Raw genomic sequence first — 20811 nt, forward strand, 5'->3', positions numbered from 1 at the left:
AAAGCTGCCAGCAAATTCAGCCAGCGTAATTTCAGGAAATCCGTACGATGCCATGTCAGCATGTCAGCGCTTTATGCGCTGCAGTTTCCGGAAATCCGTACAACTGGTCACGTCAGCCTGCCAGCGCTTTATGCGGAATCTGCTGCCACGTCAGCACTGTGTGTGTCCAGGGTTAGCCACGTCACCATTTTGTGACATGAACCGCTGAAATAGCCAGAACCAATGGCTTACGAGACAATGCGTCTGCCACCACATTTTTCTGTCCCTGCACATGGACTATCTGAAAATTCTTCTTTTATGGGAGATCCAGCTCTAGAACTTGCTGCACCTGCTGGGGTGTCAGCTTGACAGGTTGTCAATGTGAATAAATGTGAACCTAGAGAGGGAAAGGAGCAATCCATCCCTTGATTTGAGAGTGCATTGAACGTATAGTGCTTTTTTTGACTAAAGTATGCTGCAGCATGATTCACATTGTATTGTCTGAGATCAAAGAATTTCTGCGTGTGTGAATACGCCCATGTCGCTTTTAGTCTACCAACTTAAGTTTCTTTCTCTTTGTTTGGATGACAGTGATTGATTTCTTGGGGTGCATTCCATTGCTGCAGCAGTTGCCAGCAGCATCTATCCAGCAAATTGCACAAGCAGTCAAAGTCAAACGTTATGGTATTCTTGATTCCAGTTAAATTTTGTAAATCAACCTGTTATAAAGGTGATCTGGAGGCTCTGATATGATGAACAGTAGGGCACCCTATAGAGATAGAAATTATGAAAGATAAATGTTGATTGTTTTCATAATGTATCTCTTGAGATGGCTGCCATGGAAAAGGTCACCTGATGTACATGCAATGTTTTGTGAGTTATCGGGGGGGGGGGGGGGGGACATGCAACTCTGCTAAGTTTTTTGGATTGATTAACTGGTTCAGGAAAGCTATGTTACTGTTTCTGTACATTTTCTAAGGCGATCATCATACCGATGTTCTGTTTCAAGACTAGTTGTAGCTCTAGGATATTTCTGCTTTACAAGTTTGGCATTGCATGTTTAAAGAATGCATGCATTTCAGACTAATGGAATATCTTCATTATAAAATTTCTTGGTAAAGCTTTTTTGGTAACTTCCATGTGTGCTGTGGTTGGGCTTATTTGCCAGGTTCAGGAGACTATATTGCACGAGAGGGAGAAACAAGCGAAGGGATGTACTTTGTTTGGAAAGGAGAGGTTTGAATCTTTCATTTGAATGCCTTGAACCATGGTTTAAAATGAAGTTACCAATATAGAAAGGAAGAGATAAGACTCTTCTTACTAAAGGTAACTAAATGTCGATGATTGAACTGAAAACAACTTTAGTAACTATCACAAACCTTGCAGGCAGAGGTTAATCCAGGTACAGAAAACTCAAGTGTCGGTCCTACAGTTCCTTCTCTGAAGCCTGGGGATTATTTTGGCTCCGGTATGCTATGTTGCTCTTTGAAAGTTGAGTAGGCTTTTGCAAGCAAGCTGAAGTGATCTGGTCACTCCTGCATGAGATTGTAGTTGAACTAATACAAACTAAATAACTAGGTCAGTGCCAAATCATGCATCAACAGTCTTTGGAGCAGATGTTATGTCTACACTTTCAAGACCTTTCTGGGCTTTGCTAAACCATAGGTTCTTTGCTTACCTGAAAAACCCACATATGTAGGCCGTATTGTATTTCGAGAAGGTGGTGATGCTTGATTTTAGCTTAGCTATGTTTTTTTTAGTTCAACAAGAATCAGTTTACGATCTAGCACCCTTCAAGGTTAGTGAATAGCCTTGTGCCGGAGGATGCGGGAAACTTGCACCCTTCAAGGTTAGTGAAAAGCCTTGTGCTGGAGGATGTGGAAAACAATAGCACTCTGCTTTCAAAGTCTACAGATTATTTAGTCAATAATGAGGATGGTTGCAGTCATAGTTTTTTTTGGACATGTGTGGTAAAAATACCAGATGTATGGAAACATCTGTGTATGAGAAGTATTATATTTTTTTTTTCCGTGGTTTGCCCTGAGTTTGGGATACAGAGTGGTTGAGGTTTCATTCTTTGCCCATAGTTTAGAGGATTTGTACCGGTTCTTACACATTGGCACTCTTAAAGTATGTCTTGTGTCCATTACTTAATACCCACTACTTATTGCATAGTCTAGTTTACAGCATCAGGTTCTGAAATTTGCTTTTGAGTTTCTGTTTATCTAATGAGATTACTTGTCATTCTTCACACATTTGTGATTATTCATGTCGTTAGTGTCACATCATCTCACATGCAGCATGATTCTTTCGGATGTATGATGATATCTGACTTATGGAATTTCTTGGGGTGTGAACAATACTTTTTCTGTACTTCGGTGCCCGTGTGCATTTGCCATATGATTGCCGTATGGAAAAAACTATGGCTGCAGCCCTGCTTAAGATGTGGTTGAGGATGTTCCAATGGAGTGTGTGCAGTTCGTAATTCTTAGATGGTTATGTAGAGTCGGACCAGTTAACCTGTGGGGATATAAACTTTGGTTGAGACCTGTAAGCTGACATAAGTCAATGCACAATGTTGCACTTGCAAGTGTGATAAAGTCGGGTTCTATGAGTTATATTGATGGACGGTTACCCAACTTCTCATTTTTGCTTTGATAATCTTCTTTTGTGAACAGCTACCATTGGACCTGTTAAAGACACCCATAAAGCGGATGTAGTTGCAAAAAATGAGGTAGTGTAAGGACCTGGTGCAAGGCTATTTTGGGATATCTGCTTTTCCTTAGGTCTCTAGCTCATGCTTTCAGGTTATCTGCCTCATGGTAGGGCATGAAAAAGCCAATTTACTTTCACCGGCATCCATTTGGTGTTCAGAGAGGGAGCATACTGGTAGTGCTAGTGTGGAGCAAGTTTTACAGCTTGAGACACTTGAGGTATAACTTGTTCTCTAAAAACCTTGGAATGAAAAAAACTCCATATTCTAGATTGCAACTTTGTATGTGCAGGTACTTGCACTCTCTGTGCTTTTTTCATGGTTATCAACTTCTTCGTGCGACTAGCGTTTTAAACACTAATATGAGCTCTCAAATGTCTTAGCTTGAAAACTTTAACCATCTGGTTATTGTTTGTTTACGTTATCTCAAGCTCTTACTCTTTATTTTTGTTGGACGTAAATTTAGATGTTATTTACTTATATTTATGGAAAACACAGAATTACCTTGCAAATATCTCAATTTTCAGGAAATGGGGGCTGGGGTAATTAAGTAAATGGGAGGAATATATGTCACTTGTGATGAAGGGACAAATCTTCTTTGGAGGAACTGGGGAAAGAGCCTTTCCTAAAGTATTGCTGTTGTCAAGTGAAAAATGATTGCCACATACTAACAGAGAGCAGCAAATGTAGGGACTTTCCTTGTATAAACAAGGTTAATAGTCACAAACGACCTACATAAGATGATGGGAGAGTGCGTGTGGCCCCTGAATTAATTGGCCCCTCTTAAAACTAAATAAGATGATGGGAGAGTGTGTGGACGCCTAGTTAATGGCTCTCAAATAATACTCCATCAAACGTAGGAAACAAGGGGTTCGAACAGTCATAGTGGCCTACATAAGCCCCCTCTTAAACACCAAATAAGACGATGAGAGACTCTGTGTGCCCCCCTTATTAATGCCTCTCCTCAAAACAGTCCGTTCAAAAGTACGAAAAAACACTGACTTTGCCACATGGCCATATTCAACAAGCTTAATCTAATGGTCTAGAGTTGCAGACGATAAGCACTTGATGCTGTAACTGTTTATACAGAACTTGTTCAATGCTTCCTTTGCCAAGTAGTGCTCCGACCCTTGCTAACAGCTGCCCCTGAAAAGTGTGCTCGCTTCAGTGTTACTAGGGTTCTACTGGTCGGCAAAGCTGCTTTCTGTCAGAGTGGACAATGCGGAAGCGTAGAGCCGGTGTGTGTGTGTGTGTGTGTGTGTGTGTGTGAGAGAGAGAGAGAGAGAGAGAGAGAGAGAGAGAGAGAGAGAGAGAGAGAGAGAGAGAGAGAGAGAGAGAGAGAGAGAGAGAGAGAGAGAGAGAGAGAGAGAGAGAGAGAGAGAGAGAGAGAGAGAGAGAGAGAATGAAATGAAATGTTATATTAACGTCTTCAAAAAGGCCAGAATGACCTATGAGACCAAATTGATACAAAAGTGGTGAATCTGTTACAAAGTCTGGGTACCTTAGTACTAAAGTACTAAGTGTGAATGTGTGAAAATAAATGTGAAAAAAATAAAAATAAAAAAAAGTGAAAAACTAAATACAAAGTATTAAATAAACTTCTTAGGAGCATTCTGGGTGTCTGGCTAGAATGCTTCTAATCCTTTGTTGTAGTCTCCTCCGGTGAAGTGTGCTTTTGCATCTCGGTCGTGGTCGTCTCGATTTCCTAAGCTCAATCGCCTTGTCAATGAGGGTGCCTTTGGTATGGATGTGGGTACTCCTTTGTGCTGGCTGCTGGTCTCTTGCTTCTCCTTCCACTCCTACTTCTCTCGATCCGAAGAAATCTGTGATTTGCCTCTGAGGCTGTCTTCTCATCAGATTATCCCTGTGCCGATGTATTTCCAGTAGGTACAAGCCTAAGCATCTTTGATCTTGGTATTGCATGACTCTATCTAGAGGTCCAAAGCGTTCTTTAAATAGGCAATGGAAACGCCCACGTATCTCATAGTATACGGTGCAATGGCATATGTAGTGTAATTCTGTCTTCGGCTCCATTCCGCATAACTTGCAAATTCTGCTCTCAGGTGGGATTCCCCTAAATCTGCCAAATTCAATTTCCAGCTGGTGTGAGGATGTACGAATCTGACCAATAGCACATCTCAAACCATGAGACATGTGGGTATCCATGTAGCTTGGGCGAATCACAAATCCATCTTCAGATAGCTGTAGGAAGTTTTCTTTGTAGTCGGCCATCTTCGTGCCCAATTCTTGTGTAGGGTCTACCCATGTCCTCTTAGTATCCAACTGTATAAGATCCTGACGGATGATTTTATTAATCTCCGTTCGTGTAATTTCCAGTGATGGAGCCTCAAGAGAGTATTGGTAGGGGGGTAATCTTTCCATATTGAACCCGTGTCTCTGAAACCATGAAGACAGTTGCGCATACCAGCATGATGTATCCCCTTTCATTGCTAACTGTCGAGAGGCTTCGAGGGCCAATCTAGTATATCGGCAATTATTTGTATCCCACAAACCATGTATAAAGGACACTGATCTGGTAAGAGCTTCAATTTCTATCGAAGGGGCAGCTAGTTCCGCTCGGATAATCGCGTGTGGTACGGAGGCCTTGGCTCTAATCATTCGGGATATCATAGATACCAAAGGTCTCTCCATTGACTTCCAATTATCCTGATCCACAAATAGTCCCCAAATCTGGACCCCATAAAGCATAGCCGAAGCCACCACAGTATCAAAGAGCCAAAGTTTTGTTCGTGGTTCCTGACATTGCACTTGTGAACACATCCTCTCCAACCCTCCCAAGGCCGCAGAGGCTCTGGACAATCTAGCATCCGTTGCTTTCTTAAGAGTAAACTTCGGTCCTGCAAATACCACACCAAGGTATGTGTATGCATTTGTGTACTCTACTGTATCCTGGCCATATGCAAATGTAGGTGCCGATCTCCTAACCCATTGCGGTGTGGTGTTAAACACCATAACTTTGGTTTTACCCAAATTCATTGACAGTCCGCTGTCCTCCGCGAATTTATGTGATGCATCTAACTGCCTCTGCATTCCATCTGGTGATTCTGCTATCAATACAATATCATCTGCATACGACAACAAAGGGATCCATGACCCTGCAAGTTGAGCACCTCTGTCACCCTCTCTATCAATGTAATCTTATACCTCATCTATATACATACCAAATAAAGTAGGGGACAGTGGGCATCCCTGCTTTACTCCAACGGTGGAATGAACAATGTTGGAATCCCCTTCTGGAGTACGTACATAACCAGTTACTGACCCATATAAGGCCATGATCCCCCAGATAATCTCTTTGGAGACCCCTAACTCTTGCATTCTGCGCATCAATCTGGCCCTTGGTACTGTATCAAAAGCTTTCCGAAAATCCACAAAGCAACAATACATCCTTCTCCCGCTTGCTCTTCCTTCCTCAATAATGGCTCTGAGCGTAAGAATATTATCTAGAGTGGAATAACCCCTCCTGAATCCAGCTTGTCCTGTTGCCCTTATGCCCTCATTTTCTGCCCATCTACTCAATTTTTGTTCCAGAATGGATGCGTACAGTCGGGTCAATGTGTGACCCACCATAATGGTACGGTAGTTCCCGGGTATCATAGGATCCCCTGACTTGAAAATAGGTACGATAGTAGATAATTTCCAAGATTCAGGTAATCCTTCACACACGACCTGATTAAACAGACGAGCAAGGATTTCTGAAAGTAGATCCCTTGCATGGATCAGATGTTCTGCTACTAGACCCTCATGATCATATGCTCTTCTTGTCTTCATCTTATCAATGGCTTTTTCCACCATTTCCGTAGTAAAGAAAGTACTAGTAGTAGGGCATGGCTCTAGCGGATTTGGTAATGGAGGCTGTCCAGATACCATATATAATGATGTTACATATTGACCCCAAATCTCAGGAGAAGTAATTGTCGGAGGCCTCATGTGAGTCCTGACTCAAGAAGAGCTGATATAAATCCTTCTCCAGTTTGGCTAAAAATGCCCTTTTCTTGCGACGTACTATACGCCGAAGAGCAATCCGAGACTGCTTATGTGTGATGGTCCCAAGTGTAAGCTCTTTTTGGACCTGGGTTCTCGTCTCTCAGCATTCCTCGTCGTACCAACTGTTTTGAGGCATGTTCCCAGATCCTCTCTTCTGATCAGGCGGAGTATGTGGGTATGCCTCTTGTGCTGCTCCATGTAGTCATAGTTACCAGGAACGCGAAACCGGAACAGGAATGGGGAACGGGAACGCGCAACAAAATGCCATTCCCTGTTACGGGTACTCACGTTTGAAACACGGAACGGGGATTCGGAACGGGAACTTGGAATGGGAACGGGGAACGGAGACTTGAAAACGGCCATTCCCTGTTACTATGCATGTAGTATCTCTGTTAGCTGAGAAGTAATCTCCTCTACAGGATATACTGGCTCGGCTGCCCACATCCTACTATAGATCTGTTCCACATAGACTGAATCAGTCTCTGGTGTGAAAGTATATCTTGTGTGCGTCTTCTTCCTTTGTACTTGATAGGCATTGTATTGGAAGGAGATTGATAGGGTCAAGAGAGCATGATCCACTGCAATTCCAACCGGTCTGGGTCCCACCTTAAAGTCCTCTATACTAGAAATAAAGCTTGGTGAAGTCATGACATAATCTACTGTGCTGGCCCCATGCCTGTGCGGGAAGCATGTGAATCCCCCAGATAAAGGGAAATTCTCTAGACCATTAAGTATGGCCAAACCATGTGTAGTTGCCATCTCCATGAGATGTCTCCCATATTCAGTGTGTTCTTTATCGTGTGAGTTTCTAGTAAGCATTTCCTCAGAAGTATCATAGAATACTGCTTGAGAGTTGGCCGTTCTGGCATTAAAGTCACCTAAGAGAACGATGTCTCCATCTCTAGAGAACTCCCATATGTCATTATTCAATACGGAGAAAGGGGGACTGTCCTTTAGGTGAGGAGTAGACTGATGTACCTGGAGGGAAGTAGCATATAGCGATATATAGAAATCTACCTGTCTCGGCTCTCATTCTCACCCACATATACCTTGCTTGTTCATCTTTCCTTATAATCTGTAGTAGTGGTTTCAGCTCCTCTTTAAATAAGACTGCTACTCCTCCTGAACCCCGGCTACCTTGTAGAGATCTCTTGTCTGGTCGACCAGCTGTTTCCCATAAATACCCCTTCACATGTGGCATAAGCTGTCCCGGTATCTGGTGTGTCTCTGAATAGAAGACTATGTCTCTGTCCCTAAAGCTGTCTTCAAAGGCACCTACATCTAGCCTATATGATCCATTACAATTCCATGCCGCTATGCGGAGCGTCGCCCCATAGGTCTCGCACCGTCATGATGAGCGCTTTTCCAGAACCACTACTTTCCCTCCTCTATAAAAGGCGATTTTCCCCTTTTCTCTTGCTGCCCTGATCTCTGGCATCAACTCTTGTATGTGTGCCACTTGTGCCAATGTAAGGTCATCTCCCAAGAAAATTCCGGTTTTCTTAAGAGTTGGCCTCTTCTTTAGAAATTCTTTCCTTATTTCTATATTTGGGAAGCGGAGAATAAGTGCCCTATCCTTTATGTTTCCCTTCTCATCGACTCCTTTCTTGCCCACTCTCCATGCACTTGTGTGAGTAGGCTCTGTGATGCCCATGCGTTGTAGCAGTTCCCTCACCTCTTCATCTACATTCTCTTTGTCCTTGACTCCTGTGACCCTCACATGCAGAGCCCGAGTTTTCCTTTTCTGCTCTTCCTCAATGGTCATATTAATAATGGTGGAAGTAGGTGTGGTCTCATGCATCTGGGCCTTCCCTTTCTTCGCATCCTCAATCCATTTCTTTGCTTCATCAACCTTTTCTTGTGTCTTAACAAGAAGATGCCGTTTTCGATTTCTGTTCATATCCTTTCCATAGAGCTTTCATCTGAGCTCCTTCAACACCGAAGGTTGGTCGTCTCCCTTCTCCTTAGTTGCAGATTTGCAAGCCGCAAGTTCTCCTTTTAGCTCCTCGATTATTGCATCTTTTTCCTCCATGTGCTTTTCCATATTTGTTCTCCATGCTTCAAAACTTGCTACTGCCTCATCGAGTTTCTTTTGCATAACGCATTCTGTTACATTTACTTCGGCCTTGATTAGGTTTCGTAATTCCGTTTTCACGATTTGAATTTTCTCATTCTGTATCCCCCGAATCTCTCTCCTTAGTTCTCTCATCATGTCTCCATACATGGAGTTCCTGTAGCTCTCGGCGTTCGCGTGCATTTCCTTCCTAATGTCATCCTCATATAGTTTAGCTCTGATTTGAGCATCACCTGGATCTTCTCCATCAATAGCTCCTCATGTATCCTGGAGGTTTTCCCAACGCGTAAAGATCCTGGTGATAGTACAGTATCTCTGTTTCTCCGTTTGAAAGTAGCCGTTGTTTTTTTTGGGGTGGTGTAGCTATCTACACCCGGCCCTTCCCCTTCGGTAGGCGGGTCCATCGAACCCGACCCCAAATCTGGGATAGGGTACTAGGATACTAGGGTGAGGGATTGAGAGTATGGCAAACTTAACCAGTTTACCTTAAGGCCTTAAATCGCTTTAAATTGGACGCAAAGAGAAGGCTTAAAATCTCTTTTAGACTTAAAATTTACCTTAGGGCTTAAAATTGAAATAAACTTAAACGTAGGGGCTCTTGACTTCCTACGCGTAGAACAGCTGGCCTTGCTACGCGTAGAACAGCTTGACGTGCTACGCGTAGGACTGCGGGGGACAGACGTGCAGCGCGAGCCTCAGTCAGTGTGAGCGCGAACCTCAGGGCGGCATTAGCAGCCCGGCATGGTCTCCTTCTCGCGCGCAAAGAGCAGGGGCATCAGCAGCCCGCCATGGTGTCCGTCACGCGCGCAAAGAGCAGCCTGCCCGCAGAGAGAGAGAGAGAGAGAGAGAGAGAGAGAGAGAGAGAGAGAGAGAGAGAGAGAGAGAGAGAGAGAGAGAGAGATGAAATGTTATATTAACGTCTTCAAAAGGCCAGAATGACCTATGAGACCAAATTGATACAAAAGTGGTGAATCTGTTACAATGTCCGGGTACCTTAGTACTAAAGTACTAAGTGTGAAAATAAATGTGAAAAACTAAATACAAAGTATTAAATAAACTTCTTAGGAGCATTCTAGGTGTCTGGCTAGAATGCTTCTAATCCTTTGTTGTAGTCTCCTCCGGTGAAGTGTGCTTCTGCATCTCGGTCGTGGTCGTCTCGATTTCCTAAGCTCAATCGCCCTGTCAATGAGGTTGCCTTTGGTATGAATGTGGGTACTCCTTTGTGCTGGCTGCTGGCCTCTTGCTTCTCCTTCCACTCCTGCTTCTCTCGATCCGAAGAAATCTGTGATATGCCTCTGAGGCTGTAGTGCTCTTTGTCTCCTCATTAGATTGTCCCTGTGCCGATGTAGTTCCAGTAGGTACAAGCCTAAGCATCTTTGATCTTGGTATTGCATGACTCTTTCTAGAGGTCCAAAGCCTTCTTTAAATAGGCAATGGAAACGCCCACGTATCTCATAGTATACGGTGCAATGGCATATGTAGTGTAATTCTATCTCCGGCTCCATTCCGCATAACTTGCAAATTCTGCTCTCAGGTGGGATTCCGCTAAATCTGCCAAATTCAATTTCCAGCTGGTGTGAGGATGTACGAATCTGACCAATAGCACATCTCAAACCATGAGACAGGTGGGTATCCATGTAGCTCGGGCGAATCACAAATCCATCTTCAGATAGCTGTAGGAAGTTTTCTTTGTAGTCGGCCATCTTCGTGCCCAATTCTTGTGTAGGGTCTACCCATGTCCTCTTAGTATCCAACTGTATAAGATCCTGACAGATGATTTTATTATCTCCGTTCGTGTAATTTCCAGTGATGGAGCCTCAAGAGAGTATTGGAAGGGGGGTAATCTTTCCATACTGAACCCGTGTCTCTGAAACCACGAGGACAGTTGCGCATACCAGCACGATGTATCCCCTTTCATTGCTAATTGTCGAGAGGATTCGAGGGCCAGTCTAGTATATCGGCAATTATTTGTATCCCACAAACCATGTATAAAGGACACTGATCTGGTAAGAGCTTCAATTTCTATCGGAGGGGTAGCTAGTTCCGCTCGGATAATCGCGTGTGGTACGGAGGCCTTGGCTCTAATCATTTGGGAAATCATAGATACCAAAGGTCTCTCCATTGACTTCCAATTATCCTGATCCACAGATGGTCCCCAAATCTGGACCCCATAAAGCATAGCCGAAGCCACCACAGTATCAAAGAGCCAAAGTTTTGTTCGTGGTTCCTGAAACTGCACTTGTGAACACATCCTCTCCAACCCTCCCAAGGCCGCAGAGGCTCTGGACAATCTAGCATCCGCTACTTTCTTAAGAGTAAACTTCGGTCCTGCAAATACCACACCAAGGTATGTGTATGCATCTGTGTACTCTACTGTATCCTGGCCATATGCAAATGTAGGTGCCGATCTCCTAACCCATTGCGGTGTGGTGTTAAACACCATAACTTTGGTTTTACCCAAGTTTACCGACAGTCCACTGTCCTCCGCGAATTTATGTAATGCATCTAGCTGCCTCTGCATTCCATCTGGTGATTCTGCTATCAATACAATATCATCTGCATACAACAACAAAGGGATCCATGACCCTGCAAGTTGAGCACCTCTGTCACCCTCTCTATCAATGATGAGAGAGAGAGAGAGAGAGAGAGAGAGAGAGAGAGAGAGAGAGAGAGAGAGAGAGAGAGAGAGAGAGAGAGAGAGAGAGAGAGAGAGAGAGAGAGAGAGAGAGAGATGAAATGAGATGAAATGAAATGAAATGTAATATTAAAGTCTTCAAAAGGCCAAAATGACCTATGAGACCAAAAGATTACATGTGGTGAATCTAATACCAGGTCTGGGTACAAAAAGTACAAAGAACTGAAAAGAAAATAGTGGGTAGGGGGGGTGGGGTGAAAGCTGAGACAAGGGGAATACAAAGGGTGAGATGATACAATGGAGCTCTTTGACAGTTGAGGCATCATATACATATACATCAGTATCCAAAAGGCTATAGAGATTCAATGTCCTCCAAGGTAGGCATTCTGTTGGGACGGCTTCTATGTCGCGCCAGTATGGTATGGATCCTCTTTCTCAATCTGCGTCGATGTCGAGAGGGCCTCCTCATCTGTGGGCGACGGGACTGCCCCAACTCTATCGCGCGATCAAGTAGTATGCCTCTGGTGCCTCTGGTGTTGTTATGTTGTTGGGGCTGCTCGGACTCCTCTGTCTGTGACTGAAAGAAATCTGTAATCTTCCGCTGTTGCTGGATCTCTCTCATTGTGCCCCTCTTCAAGAGGTCTTCTCTGTATTAGCGAATCTCCAGTAAGTATAATCCGAGGCATCTCTGATCCTGGTATCTCATGACTCTAGAAAGTGGTCCAAAACCCTCTCTGAATAGACAGTGAAAGCGGCCTCGTATCTCATAGTATACTGGGCAGTGACATGTAATGTAGCTCTGTCTCTGGCTCTATCTTGCACACTTGACAAATCCTGGACTTAGCGGGTACTCCTCTAAATCTGCCTGTCTTGATCTCTAGTTGATGTGAGGATGTGCGTATCTGACCACTAGCACATCGTGTTCCGTGGGATAGATGAGTGTCCATGTATCCTGGTCTGATCACAAAACCATCCTCCGTGAGTTGGAGAAGATGCTCTCTATAGAAAGTCATCTTCGTACCTAGCTCATGTGTAGGTTGTATCCATGTCCTCTTCATATCCAGCTGAATCAAGTCCTGTCTGATGAGCCTGGTAATCTCTGCCCTAGTGAAGGAGATGGAGGTGCATCCAGAGAGTACTGGAATGGGGGTAGCCGATCCATACTAAAGCCATGTAACTGAAACCAAGATGCCATCTCTGCATACCAACATGATCTATCTTCATGCAATGCCAGCTGTTGCAAAGACTCTAGTGCTAATCGAGCATATCTGTCTCTAGGGAGAGCCCAAGTGCTATGCATAAATGAAACTGATCGAGTGAGTGCCTCCACTACCAATGAAGGAGCAGCGAGCTCTGCCCTAACAATGTCATGTGGTACTGAGGCCTTGGCCCTAATTATCCGAGAAATCATAGACACCAGGGGCTTCTCCATACATCTCCATCCATCAGTACTACCAGCTCTGCTATGTTGGTCGATTGAGGGGCCCTATATCTCCACTCCGTACAGCATGGCCGAAGTGACCAAAGCGTCAAAGAGCCAAAGCTTTGTCCGAGGTTCTTGGGTGAACTGAACCTGCGAACATATCCTCTCAAGTCTCCCGAATGCTGCATAGGCTCTGGACAATCCCGTATCTGCTGCACGCCTTAGGGAAAATACTGGACCACTGAAAACCGCCCCAAGATAAGTGTATGTATCTGCATACTCCATAGTCTCTCGACCATATGTAAAAGTGGGGGCGGACCTCCTTACCCACTGTGTCGTGGTGTTTAACACCATTACCTTGGTCTTACCAAGGTTCTCAGACAATCCACTGTCCCATGCAAATCCATGCAATGCATCCAAATGACGCCGCATCCCCTTTAGAGAATCGGAGATTAGCACAATATCATTAGCATATAATAGCAACGGAATCCATGTCCCTGCAAGCTGGGCACCTCTATCACCCTCTGTATGTACATAATCTGAAAACTCATCTACATATATCCCATATTTCAAAGAGAGTCGGAGATAGGGGACAACCCTGACCCCAATGGTGGAGTGAACCATGTTGGACATGCCCTGAGTAGTGCGTACCTGTCCTACCACTGTCCTGTATAAAGCTAAGATCCCCCAGATCAGCTCTGTGGGCACCCCCATGTCCTGCAATCTGCGTATGAGTCTGTCTCGTGGGACTGTATCAAAGGCCTTGCAGAAATCCACAAAGCTACAATATATCCTTGTCACAAAGTGATGACGTGGCGGATAGCAGAAACCCTAATTTTCAGAAATCGTGGAGGCTGATTTTTTTAAAAATAAAAATAAAAATGATGAGCGACGCGAATTTCGCTTTTGAAAACAATGCTTTTTTTTAAACAAAAAAAAGGAGAACTTGAGAGAGAAGAGCTTTTGAGCTCTTATGCTTTTTATTTTAAAAGCTTTTGGGGCTCTGCTTTTGGGCATCCCTTGTACCTTTAAATATGTGGAGAGGGCTTCACTTCTCAGAGCATCTGGACACAGAGTCTGAGAGTGAAACCCTAGCCACACTCTTGTACTTTTATCTGATTAATATAAAAAGAAATACTGAAAGGGGGGACCAGTCTTTGGGGCCAATATCTCTAGGCACGGAACTCCGTCGATCCAGTGCAAATCTATTGTGATCTGTGAATTGTTTTGAAGTGGTTATTTGGTGCTGTCGCGATTGATTCTTGACTTGGAGTGTCCAAGTCTGTTCCAGTGGTATCAGAGCACGGCCGATTTCTCTTCTACGAGAAATCCGATCCCCAATTTTTTTTCCGCGGCACCTATGGCTTCACGCAAGGATCAATCGACTCCCTCTGCATCTGGAGATGCGGGCAGGGATCACAACGAAGATTCCGATAGAGTATGGCCCGTCTCGCCCTACTCAGGCGGAGCGGCGAGAGATGGAGCGTCGCCAGTTGATCGGCGATGCAACGAAGGTGATGCTCAATTTTGCGAAGGACCCAAAATTTGCAAAATATATGAGCGAGACTTCTTTTCAAGAAGTGCATGAGTAGTGGCAAAAAACCACTACACCCACTCTCAAGAAACCTTCTGCTCACAAGAAATATTCAGAGAAGGAATTAGAAGAGGTGGTTGATGCACGGATTGCTCAGCTTTTTGATGCGCAAAAGAAACCAAAAAGCAGAAGAAAAGCACCGACTTCCGGGGATATTTGGGTCGTCAGTCGACATTTGACAAGGCAAAGAAACAAAAGAAGCGTGTTCGATTTGAAGGAGTACCCAGTTCTTCTTCTTCTTCTTCTTCTTCTTCTTCTTCTTCTTCTGACAGTTCTTCTAGCTCTTCAGATTCAAGCGAAGAAGACAGAAAAGGTAAAAAGCGAAGCAAGAAACAAAGCTTCGGAAAGGGCAAGAAAAAGGCAAAGAAGACTAAATCTCGCCCAGAGACTGACAGTTCTACTGAGGACTTGTCTACAGATGGCTCAGATTCTGATGATGGAAACTTCTATGCGAACAAGAAGAATTTTTACAAAGCCAACTAGTATGACTTTCTCGAAGATAAAAGCAAGAAAGTCCGAGAGTTTAAGGAAGGTGGCCACTCGATCAAGTTTGATACTTTTTCAAGATACTCAAATCCTTCGAAGGCTTTGTCTTTTATACAGCAGGTTGACATTGCTTTCGTAGGAGGACGCTACTCAGAGAACTCCAAGATTCGGAGAGCTACCTCTTACCTTAAGGGGAATGCTCGTACTTGGTGGTCCACGCTTCTTTTAAACAAGACTGCACCAATTAAATGGCTGAAATTTAAGAAGCTTTTTATTTCTTCTTGGTTGACGCAAGAATATGAACGAGATATACGAGCTGCTTGGAACCATCTTCGGATGACCAAGAAAGATACAATCAATGCTTACTGTGAAAAGATTCTGGAGCTCTTTTCTACTCGCCTCTTCATTCAAGAAGATCTCGTTCAGAGAACAGATTGAGCAGTTTACCTTAGGTCTACCTACAGAGATCCGAGATCATTGCTTGGAACAGAAGTCAGCTTCTATTCAGGAGTTGATGAGTCATGCGAAGGGGGGCTTTGCCATTCACTCTGGCAGTCTGACCTACCCCACAGATGAGGCCATGACACAACGAGCCGACCAGACTTCTGGGAGAAAGAAAAAGAGCAACCCAGAGAAAAAGGATGCATGACCCAAGCTTACTCCTGAGGAGAGAGCTCGCTTCATCAGAGAGGGGCAGTGCTTTGGATGCGGGGAACATGGACATATCTCCGCGAAGTGCCCTACAAAGGCACAGAAAGAACAGAATGATAAAGACAACGACAGGCCTGAGAGTTCGAGAGCAGCTGAGGAATGTGGCAGAAAAGGCAGATAGAAAAGCAGAACTGGTACCACATGGCTGGGACCTGCACCGAATCTAACGAATGAAAGTACAAACTTTGCCGCTTTTGGGGCAAAGTGAAGGATTAGGAAGCTCTTTTGAAGGAGCGAAGGCCAGCTTCTTTTCACTTGAAACTGGCGGCTCGATTTGGAATTACGTCCGACAGGCTGACGCCACAGGCGGAGGTAGTTCGACTGGCACCCGGATGGGATGTTGCCATTACACCGAGCATTGGCAAACTTCGTTTGCAATGACAGGGGTATTCAGGGCACGCGAGTGACGTTCTACTCAGGATCCCTTGGTACCACAAGAACTACGCCGTGGTTGACTACCAGGCTGAGAAAGCGACTTTGATAAATGAAGGGCTTAGAGATTGTACTTGATGAACTTCAGTTTCTTACTCATTCTTTTGGGAGAGAACTGAACGATGGATAAAGGTTGAATATGTTTTGACCTGATCTAAAGAACGCCAAGATTTTTCTCCACACTCATGTCGATTGCTTTTCAAAGGGCTTGAAGATCATACCATTGATCTGATACCTGGAAGCATGCCACCGAACCGGCCACCCTACCGTGTGAGCCGAGCACAGAATGAAGAGATTATGAACCAAGTGAAAGACCTCTTGGAAAAGGGTCTTGTCCAGCCTAGTACTTCACCGTATTGCTCTCCAATGTTGTTGGTTTTGAAGAAAGACGGATCTTGGAGAATGTGCATCGATTATAGAGCTCTCAACCAAATCACCATCAAGAATAGATTTCCGATTCCTAGGATCGATGATATACTTGACAGGTTACAGGGATCCTCGTGCTTTAGCAGGATTGACTTGAAGAGTGGATATCATCAGATCAGGATAGTGCCGAGAGACGTCTACAAGACAGCTTTTCGGACGACTTTTGGGTTATTTGAGTTTTTGGTAATGCCTTTTGTCTTAACCAATGCTCTTGCAACATTTAACCGGATGATGGATAGGATTTTTCGAGAGTACAGGCTATTTGTTGGCACTTTCTTTGACGACATCATTGTTTTCTCCAAGAATGAGGGAGAACACAGAGATCATCTGCTTCAGGTCTTTCAGGCATTACGAGATCACAAGTAAGTGATTAATGCAAAGAAAAGTGAATTTTTCCTACCAGAGATACACTATTTGGGACACATTGTGTCAGCAGCAGGAGTGTAAATGGATCCGGCCAAGATAGAGACTATCCGTGATTGGCCCGACTTGAAGAATGTCCATGAAGTTAGAAGCTTCTTGGGACTGTGTTCGTACTACAGGCGGTTCATACGAAAGTTTGCAGAGGTTGCTTCCCCTTTGCATATCTTGACACAAAAAGGAGTACCTTTTTCGTGGGGACCCACAGAGGTGACTGCCTTTCAGACATTGAAAGAGAAATTGACTACGGGGACCTATTTTGACTTTTCCGGACTTGCAGAAGTCATTTGAAGTATATTGTGATGCTTGTGGTCATAGTCTGGGTGCGGTCTTGATGCAAGAAGGCCATGTCATAGCTTACGAGAGCCGTTTGTCCTCTAGGCCGGAGATGACAGCACAGATTTATGGGAAAGAGCTTTTGGCGGTTATCCATGCTCTTACTCAGTGGCGGCATTACCTACTCGGAGCGGATTTTACTGTCTTTACAGACCATCAGAGTTTGCGCTACTTCTTGTCACAGAAGCAGCTTTCGGAAAAGCAGATGCGGTGGGCGAACATCTTGTCACAGTTCCACTTCCAGATTGTCCATGTGCAGAGACAGAAAAATGTGGTGGCAGATGCTTTGTCTCGGAAACCGTTGGTTCTGGCTATTTTCGTGATACATCATAGGAGCTTCGAGGATATGGTCGATCAGTATGCCACAGATACAGATTTTGCAGATAGTTTCACACGGATACGGGATGGGGAGACAGTAGCTGGATACTTCCTTCGGGAAGGCTACTTGATGAAAAAGACTATGTTGTGCGTTACACAGCCGTTGAGGGAAAAGGTTATGACTGAATGCCACTGTCCACCTTTTACGGGTCACCGCGGCATTGCTGCCACCATGAAAGGGGTAGAGAGATACTTCTTTTGGCCGTGACTCAAAAAGGACGTGGAAGAGTTGTGCGCAGTATGCCAGAAGGTCAAGTTTGACAGGCATAAGACACAGGGATTGTTACACCCTTTACCCATACCCACCCGCCCCTGGGAAAGTATTGAAATGGATTTTATTTTTGATCTCCCGATTACACAGAATGATGACGATGATTTTCCGATAAAATGGCATGTCTGAAACGATTGTCTCCGACAGAGACCCCAGATTTATGAGTTTGTTTTGGAAGGCAATTTGGAAGAACATTGGCACGCGGTTGCAGTTCTCGTCATCGTTCCACTTGCAGACTGACGGGCAATTTGAGATTGCCAATTTAGTGATTTTAGATTTATTGAAGTCTTGTATCTCGGATCAGAAGACTCAATGGGAAAAGAACTTACCTTTGGTGGAATTTGCCTACAATAATACAATACACTCTTCGACGGGAAAGACGCCATGTGAGATTGTTGAAGATGCTGCGAAGGTTCCACCCTTCCTGAGTACGAAAGATAAGATCTTTGAAGCGGATGAATATACGCGAGATCTGGATACGGCTTTTGCCAAGGTTCGCGAGACTTTGCAGAAGTCTCAAGAACGACAGAAAAAGGCAATGGATCGCCATCGTCGCGACATGAAATTGAAGGAGGATGATTGGGTGCTCTTACGTTTTGAGAAGGCATGCCTACGAAAGAAAAAGGGAAAGGAGAGGCTTTTTCCAAAGCTTAGTATGCGATACTACGGCCCTTTCTAGATTACTGAAAAGATAAATGAAGTCTCCTTTCGACTGAAACTGCCAGATACTTGGAGGATTCACAATGCATTTCATGTGAGTCTCTTGAAACCTCTTAAAGGTGATGTGTCTGATGATGGGGAGCTTGATGAGCAACCTGAAGTGGAAGAAAACGAGGAGATCCTTGTTCCTGAACAGATTTTGGCACACAAGGATACGAAGAATAAGGGTAAAGTCCGAAGGCGGTTCTTGGTTAAGTTCAAGAATTATCCTGCACTTGATGCGAAGTGGATGGAGGAGGAGGACCTAGCAGATACTCCTCAGATTGTGAAACTTTACCTCGATGCTTTGGTTTAGCATCGATGCTTTGGTTAAGTTCAAGAATTATCCTGCACTTGATGCGAAGTGGATGGAGGAGGAGGACCTAGCAGATACTCCTCAGATTGTGAAACTTTACCTCGATGCTTTGGTTTAGCATAGTCTACTCCAAATGGAACCCAAAATTCAGCTTGGCCGGAGATCTGGTGCAGTGGGATGCACAAGAGGGGAGTCACTCCACTCCTTTGTCAACAGATGCCTTGATTTAGATACTAGAGTCACTGATGTCTCTTTGAGCTTCAGGGATACTGAGAGCTGACAGTATTCTGCTGTATGACTTTATGAAATGGAATTCTTGATAATGATACTGATTTGTTCTTGACTTCTTGTGAGTGCAGGAACTGATAGCCGAAATGACTACAGCTTTTTGGTCTGATTGATCTCGAATAGACATGGTTGCAATAGGGGTTAGTCAATCGGACATCGTTGAGGTCCCGATTGGACCTAGATGTGATTGCTAGCTACATTGCCGATAAATCATGGTCTAAGATCCTAATGAATGTTGAATGTCATGTGATGTCCTGTGATGTCGTGTGATGTGACTGTCGATTTTGGTACATGTACTAGATGTGTGTTCCTAGTACGTAGGTACTAACAATCAGTGTTTGCTAAGACGGTTTATGGCTTTTGTCGGTTTTGCAGGCGTAATCGCGGTCGATTACAATGCTTTCAAGAGGGGGGTATGTCACAAAGTGTTGACGTGGCCGCTGGCGGATAGCAAAAACCCTAATTTTTGCCAGAAACCCTAAAATTCCTGCAAATCCTTATTTCTGCCAGAAACCCTAATTTTTGGAAATCGCGGAGGCTGAAATTTAAAAATAAAAAAAATAAAAATAATTGATGAGCGACGCGAATTTCTCTTTTGAAGAGAATGCTTTTTTTTTAACAAAAAAAAAAGAGAACTTGAGAGAGAAGAGCTTTTGAGCTCTTATGCTTTTTATTTTAAAAGCTTTTGGGGCTCTGCTTTTGGGCATCCCTTGTACCTTTAAATATGTGGAGAGGGCTTCACTTCTCAGAGCATCTGGACGCAGAGTCTGAGAGTGAAACCCTAGCCACACTCTTGTACTTTGATCTGATTAATATAAAAAGAAATACCGAAAGGGGCGCCAATCTTTGGGGCCAATATCTCTAGGCACGGAACTCCGCCGGGCCAGTGCAAATCTATTGTGATCTGTGAATTGTTTTGAAGTGGTTATTTGGTGCTGTCGCGGTTGATTCTTGACTTGGATTGTCCAAGTTTGTTACAATCCTCCTGCCATGGTGTCTACCCTCCTCAATAATGGCTCTGAGTGTCAAAATCTGGTCAAGAGTGGAGAAACCTCTCCTGAACCCTGCCTGTCTAGCTGCTCGTATGCCCTCTCTCTCTGCCCATCCACTCAGCTCATGCTCAAGAATTGATGCATATAGCCTAGCTAGAGTATGATGGTTCGGTAATTCCCGGGAAGCATAGGATCTCCGGACTTGAAGATAGGTACAATAGTGGACATACTCCAAGTCTTAGGGAAACCCTCATACATGGCTCTATTAAACATCATAGCAAGAGGCTCTGCAAGCATATCTTTGGCATGGATAAAGTGCTCTGCTACCAGACCATCATGATCCTTTGCTCTTCCTGTCTTCATCTTGTCAATGGCTTTCCTTACCCTCTAAGCAGTAAAGAAAGCACATATTTCTGGGCATGCCTCTGGAGGGTCAGGCAAAGGTGGCTGCCCCGATGCTGTGTAGAGAGATGTAGCATATTCCCCCCATGTCTCTGTGGAAGTGATTGGCTGGCGATGGAGAGTGCTCATTGAAAAGCCTCCATGCTTCACTAGAGTCATGACTCATAAACAACTGGTATAGATCACGCTCTAATTGAGATATGTAAGCCCTCTTCTTTCGTCGCACTA

The 20811-nt window shown here is 44.3% G+C and overlaps 1 protein-coding gene across 2 annotated transcripts in view; it reads left to right on the forward strand.

The window, feature by feature from the left end:
- Positions 1 to 20811, forward strand: part of LOC147442904 (acyl-CoA hydrolase 2-like) — a 70157-nt gene that overhangs the window by 22046 nt on the left and 27300 nt on the right. For both annotated transcript variants that reach the window (XM_086528895.1, XM_086528896.1), the window contains exons 2-6: positions 571 to 663; positions 1148 to 1215; positions 1366 to 1447; positions 2658 to 2713; positions 2787 to 2912. In XM_086528895.1, coding sequence (XP_086385021.1) covers positions 571 to 663; positions 1148 to 1215; positions 1366 to 1447; positions 2658 to 2713; positions 2787 to 2912 — 425 coding nt within the window. The remainder of the gene's footprint in view (positions 1 to 570; positions 664 to 1147; positions 1216 to 1365; positions 1448 to 2657; positions 2714 to 2786; positions 2913 to 20811) is intronic.

The sequence above is a fragment of the Adiantum capillus-veneris genome, chromosome 14, assembly GCF_014529385.1.
Source record: "Adiantum capillus-veneris isolate H3 chromosome 14, ASM1452938v2, whole genome shotgun sequence".
NCBI classification, from domain to species: Eukaryota; Viridiplantae; Streptophyta; class Polypodiopsida; order Polypodiales; family Pteridaceae; genus Adiantum; species Adiantum capillus-veneris.